Raw genomic sequence first — 6000 nt, forward strand, 5'->3', positions numbered from 1 at the left:
CAGCAGGTGTCTCAAGTGCATTGCACATCAGTTTTGTGTTCAAAAGGAAGTTAATGCAGTTCTTACCCCATTAGCAAAAGGCAAACTGCATCTGCTTGAGAGGAACATTCAGAATACCTCAGACCTGCATCCTGAATCAGTGCCTGGGATTAAAGAGAGTTGTTGTGGTACATCTCCTTGGAAGAACAGCCCATACTTAGACTCTCAAAAATGTAATGAAAATCTGAGTGTTGCCACAACCATTTCTTTCTTTCTTTGTTTTAATAGGGTGCTGTACTGACTCCCTCCATGGACCACACCATGTCACTACAGCCTGCATCGATGATAAGCCCTCTGACACAGCAGATGAGTCATCTTTCGTTAGGCAGTACTGGAACAGTATGTAGCAATTTAATACAAAACAAAACTTCCACAAGTGGAAAATGCTGCATGTAGATCACAGTATGTTTGTGCAGCTCGCACATGTGAAAAAAAAGTAATCCTTTAAGTAGTCTTTCATCCAATAAATTATTAAAAACTGTCTTCAATTTTTAATAGTTTTTATACCATTTTATTTCTTTAAGTTTTTTTATTTATTTTGTTTATTTCTATTTTATGTTATTCAGCTGATCAGAAATGGGAAATGAGTAAATTAAAATAAATCAAAGAAAATGGAAGGAACCCAGAAGGTAACTCCAGAGCTGTACTGCAAAGGAAAGAATAGTTGTGTTTACTCTTCAGAAGATCGTAGTTGTAGAAAGCAAAACAAAGTGTGGAACAGAAACAAAACTGAAAGAGGTGCTGGGTACCTTTTAAACTGAAAGACTTCTTTCCTGAGCAAATAGAATTTTAAAAATACCCAAACAAACCTAACTGTGATGAATGGGATTAACAGAGAAGGAAAAGTCTTTTCCCTAGCCTTTGAAATCTAAATTTGAGTTTTCTCGAAACAGCTACCTCACTTTTCTGAAAAGCCTATTGATTTCTGACACAAAAGTCTTCCTCTCATGTATATTGCATTGGGAAAACATAAGCAATATCTTGATAGGTGTTTGAATACTCTTAAATTTACACTTGGCTTCAACTCAACTGACTTTCTGTCTTTCTAGTACATGCCAGCCACAACAGCTATGCAAGGAGCCTACATACCCCAATACACTCACGTCCAGACAGCAGCGGTTCCAGTTGAGGTTAGTAAGAGACATGAGTATTATATTAGATGTCTTTTTTGGCCAGGAAAATTACTGTTCAAAGCTTAACATGCAAGTTGGAGAAAGACTTTTGGTATTGCACTGTTTGCCAGAGCACTATCAGCTGTATTAATTCCGAGGTTTCTGGGAGGTCTGTGTGAAGTCCCAACTGCAATTCTTTGTGTTGCTGAGTGCCAGTCACACCACGGTACTCAAAGCGAGTGTTTGTACATGTGGTAAGTAAATCTCATTCTTCTCACTGCGCCTCAGAGGGAGAGGGGCAGAATGCTCCTTTGCATTTGCAGATAAAAAATGTACTAGCAGTTACTCGATCCCTCCGTGTATTTATTTCTGTAATGTCAAAGGTTTGTGGTTTTCTTAGATTATCATCAAAGCAGCTGAGGAAATACAAGGTCTGCATTTTATTTCTCTGCTAGCAGAAATGTAAATTAATGCAAAGTTCACTCTTCAAGTTTGGAACACTCCACTTGAGAAACATTAGGCCTTAGATTTGAAGACTGTTAATTGCCTGAGTGACATGGAAATACTGATTGTAGATAGTGCTGCCTGATTTTTGTCTCAATGCCTTGTCTTCCTTTTATTTGCAGGAAGCCAGTGGTCAGCAACAAGTTACAGTAGAGACATCCAGTGACCATTCTCCATATACATATCAGCAAAATAAGTAACTGTGAGGTAGGGGCTTGACCTGTCACGTGAAAGATGTGGATTTGAAGATACTTCATAACTTACAGTACTCTGTATTGAAATTACATTTTTTAAATGTCGTCTAAATAACACTGATAATATCTGGGGACAGGCAGTGATGTTAATTTGAACTTGGCCAGAGTTAGAAGCTAGGAAAGGAAGCACAACTTCCCTGAGTTAACAAATTATGAGTAATAGTGTTTTCATAATTTTTCTATAACATAACTGGATTGTGTTGGATTTTAATTTGCTCGTCTTGGCACCATGCTGTATACAAGAATAACAGTGAATTAGTGCTAAAATAAGAGAATCACAATGCCAAAGGGAGATACAGACTTACGTATAACATCCTCTAGTTCTGTGATACATGTTGCAGCTTTGCAACTGATTAACAGACCACAGTCAGAGAGGTAGTCTGGTAGAAGTTCCTGCTGACATTTGTCTTGAAGATTTCCCTGTTCATCACTTCAGAATTTTGTCAATTACTTCTTTAAATTCACATCCTTGTTTGGCTCTAATTCCAGAGTTTTACTTTCCTACTCCAAATTTCTCTGATTGTGCTTGCATGGCCTTTCATTCATGACCCATCATTCGCTTTACTTGAACTCCTTCTGCGCAAAATTTTATTGTTTGTAGATTGTCATCCTGAAAATACTGTTTGCATTAGCCATTCCTTTCTCCATCCTCCATGGCCTAAAATTCTGGAATTAAATTCTTCCTTAACTTGAGTTTTTCTGGCTTTGTAAGCCAGGCAACTTTTTTTTTAGACTTCTACTGAAACATTCCATTCAGCTCCAATAATGTGCTGAAGACCATCTTAGGTTTTTTACAGCCCTCATAGCATTTATTAGATACTCAAAAATCATCATCAGTAATGAATTTCTAGTTGTGTGATATTCTCCCTAAAATGTATAGATGTAACAGTATGCACATTTTGGTGTTACCTTTGATTTTGCAGGTTAGCTGCACTGTTTGACAGCACGACTCTCCTCTCCACTATTGGCATAACAGCTGCTTATATGTTCAAGAATGTAAAGATAGAAACAAACTAGTGGGGAAACTTCACACATTCAACAGATGGCACAGTCTGCATAATGCAGCATCTGACCTGTGTTTATTATTGCAGTCTGACCAAATGCTGGCATTCAGAGAAAACCCACATCCTTGATTTGCTTCCAGGGCAGGGAGAAAGCAAAGCCAGAGTCTCCTCGTTATCCAGCTCCTGCTGTTGAAATCATGGCTCCTGCACATTTCCCATGCCAAGGCTGTTGGCTGGTGTTAACCACTTTTCAAGGAATTATTTCTTTGCCTTAAGTCTTCCCCGTGGGTCTGTAAAACTTCCTTATCAGTAAAGATTTGTGGTAGATGGCAAAGCATAATCCTGTATGTCATCTCCCTGTCCTACCTGTCTCCCCCATCCTGCCCCTATCTTTCCCAGAGACTGCGGCAGGGCAGGAGGAGCAGTGTTTAGTCTCCTGAAAGGATGAGATATGTTGCCATCTGAGACACATTTTGTAAAGAAAACTCTGTCAAATACCAGGCTCTCTGTGTGTTTGCTGTAAACCAATCTTCCACGTATTTTATTCTTCAGGGAGGTAGCGTTACCTATATTTATATGCGGTAGGAACCAGTGAATTATCTGTCAGCAGCACTATGGCAGAGGGCACGTGGGGAAGGTTAATATTACTGAACTGATTTCAGCCTCAGAGTATGGCATTTGGTATTTCTGTCCCTGGAACATGTTGGTACTTGTCGTTTTTCGGACAGGTGAAGGGGAGGCAACTGACAGTTATTTCTTGCCCTAAATACATGGACCACTGCACTCTCTTAATTGCTGTGCCTTCATTACTGTGGCCAGACTGAAACTTCTTTCCAAATGCATGTGCAGCACTTTGGGGAATGTCCTATTAAAAGTCAATATGCACGTTGCCATAAATAAGGGGTAAATGACAACCGGCAGTTTTGCACAAGTGGATGCAGTAAGTCAGAACCAGCATCTTTGCTTTCCTGGCTACATTTCATAACTTTATAGCTTCTTTTCAAAAAGTTGCTACTATGTGAAAACAGTCAAAGGGACTTGAAAAAAACCACACTCCATGTTGTAATTATACATGCACCTATAAATATATGAGCCTTAAAATACCAGACTTTGTCTTGCCTTGAGAAATTAAGGAATTGTCTAAATGTTTTTCATTAACTAGGTAGGTTTAAAAACTCAGACAGCAATATAAGCCAATAGAACAGCAAGTTGAGAAACCTTCCTTCAAATATAATTAGCCCTGAATTGCTGTTAAGTATTAGCCATCATGGAAGCACAGTAGCTGTCTCTTGCTTTAGCTGTTGCATATAGCCTCCCTGAGGCTGCACCAAAAGAAAGTTGTGTTCCTTTTCCAGAGATCAAAAGCCTTGGAGATACCACAGGAGTAAAGATGACACACTCAACCACTTTTGGTCAATTAAAAGTAAAGGACAATAACAAAGCAAGAAAGAAGGGAGTAACTCTGAATGCAGTCGCAGGGTTCCCCAGTGGGAGCTCTCCATGCCAAACAGGACAGAGGGGAAAACGCGATATAGAAGGTTTCCTGGAGGAGAGCCTTGTCCTGGAAAGGGCCAAGAACTTGCAGTGCCCACCTACATTACTTCTCCAATCTGTACTCTGATTCACTTAGTTTTCTCACAGCTGTCTAAACTAGGAAATTATTTAGTTCTACAGACAGCTACCTTAGGGAAGAAGCATGCAATTGTAACCCTGTTCTAGCTCTGATGTTTCTCTGTTACAGATGTCCAGTGTTGACCTGGCCTCGAGAAGGGTGCAAAGGCTGAAACAATCACGGATTTCACTGATCAATTGTGCTTTAGGAATTATTGACAGTTTTGCACAGGTTCTTGAAAATGTTATTTATAATGAAATCAACTAAAACTATTTTTGCTATAAGTTCTATAAGGTGCATAAGAAAAAAAAAAAAAACAAACCTTAAATTCATCTAGTAGCTGTTCCCATGAACAGGTTTATTTTAGTAAAAAAAAAAACAAAAAAAAAGAATTTTTATCAAGTGTTACGACGCAAAAAAAAAAAAACCACACAAAAAAATATTCACATTTCTGGGTATGCACAGATGACCACGAAGACTTATTCATGTGCATGACAGAATTTGTGTTTTGGTTTCTTTTTTCTTTTGTTTGTTTCTTCTCCTTTTTTTTTTTTTTTTCCTTTTTCTTTTCTTTTCTTCCTTTTTCTTTTTTTGTTTTTTAATTGTATGAAATGGGTTTTCTGAAGTTTAAAATAGTAAAACATCTAAGACGATGTTCTGTGCTTGCAGTGTGTGAGTGTTGCTTTAGTGCAGTGTTGCAGTTATAGTGTCTGGTCTTTTAGCTTTCTGTTTTTCTTTTGATGTAGTGTGAAGTGTCTTATCCTTTTCTATGAATTCCAATTTGCCTTAAATCTTTCAATGCTGTAGCTGTTTCAGTAAGTAGTCCATACTAATGGTGTAGAATGCTTTGACCAAATGAGCTGGTCTATTATGCCTTGTAAAACAGCAGCATAGGGCTTTTAAAGGTAGTCAATAAAAATTGCTGAAAATTTGGCTTTTTTAATGTGTAGTAAGTGTTTTTAATGATTTTTTCACATAATATGTAAGGTAGTGAAATGCAAGAGGGGGAAAAAATGTTTTGTGTGAAACACATTTTCTGACTGGGGAAATTTTAATAGGATGAATTGTTTGTAAGGCCATATGCCAATAGATCCCTCGTAGTTTGAATGATTTAGGACCTCTGCTGTATGATGCAACGTAAAATCTTTTTTTGCCTTTTTTCAGAAACTAACTTGATGTTCTAGTTTTAGCATAGGTTGGGTAGGGAGTTTGGGGAGGGGATATCACCGAATGTTTTTGTCCTTCCTTTATACTAATGATAGTGCTTTAGGATGAGGATTGTGCTGAGACTTAGCAAACAGAAAAGTTGTTATTACAGCGAAATGGCAAAAGCTAAAGGACTCGTTTTCAAACATACGCTGAGATGTAAGTAGAAGCATAATTGATTGGGTACTAGCTCTCTATAGTAGGTAAATAAAAATAAAAAGACTTGGCACTTTTAAAAGGTAACTTTACCAAAGAACAAAGAGCCAGTA

At 38.0% G+C, this 6000-nt stretch overlaps 1 protein-coding gene across 7 annotated transcripts in view; it reads left to right on the top strand.

The window, feature by feature from the left end:
* RBMS1 (RNA binding motif single stranded interacting protein 1) overlaps positions 1-4840 on the top strand; it is a 144998-nt gene extending 140158 nt beyond the window's left edge. For all 7 annotated transcript variants that reach the window (XM_054175196.1, XM_054175203.1, XM_054175173.1 and 4 more), the window contains 4 exons: positions 268-378; positions 1089-1169; positions 1778-1862; positions 4655-4840. In XM_054175196.1, coding sequence (XP_054031171.1) covers positions 268-378; positions 1089-1169; positions 1778-1855 — 270 coding nt within the window. In that variant the 3' untranslated portion in view covers positions 1856-1862; positions 4655-4840. The remainder of the gene's footprint in view (positions 1-267; positions 379-1088; positions 1170-1777; positions 1863-4654) is intronic.
* Positions 4841-6000: the final 1160 nt, after the last annotated feature.

This window comes from Dryobates pubescens, chromosome 2, assembly GCF_014839835.1.
Source record: "Dryobates pubescens isolate bDryPub1 chromosome 2, bDryPub1.pri, whole genome shotgun sequence".
NCBI lineage: Eukaryota > Metazoa > Chordata > Aves > Piciformes > Picidae > Dryobates > Dryobates pubescens.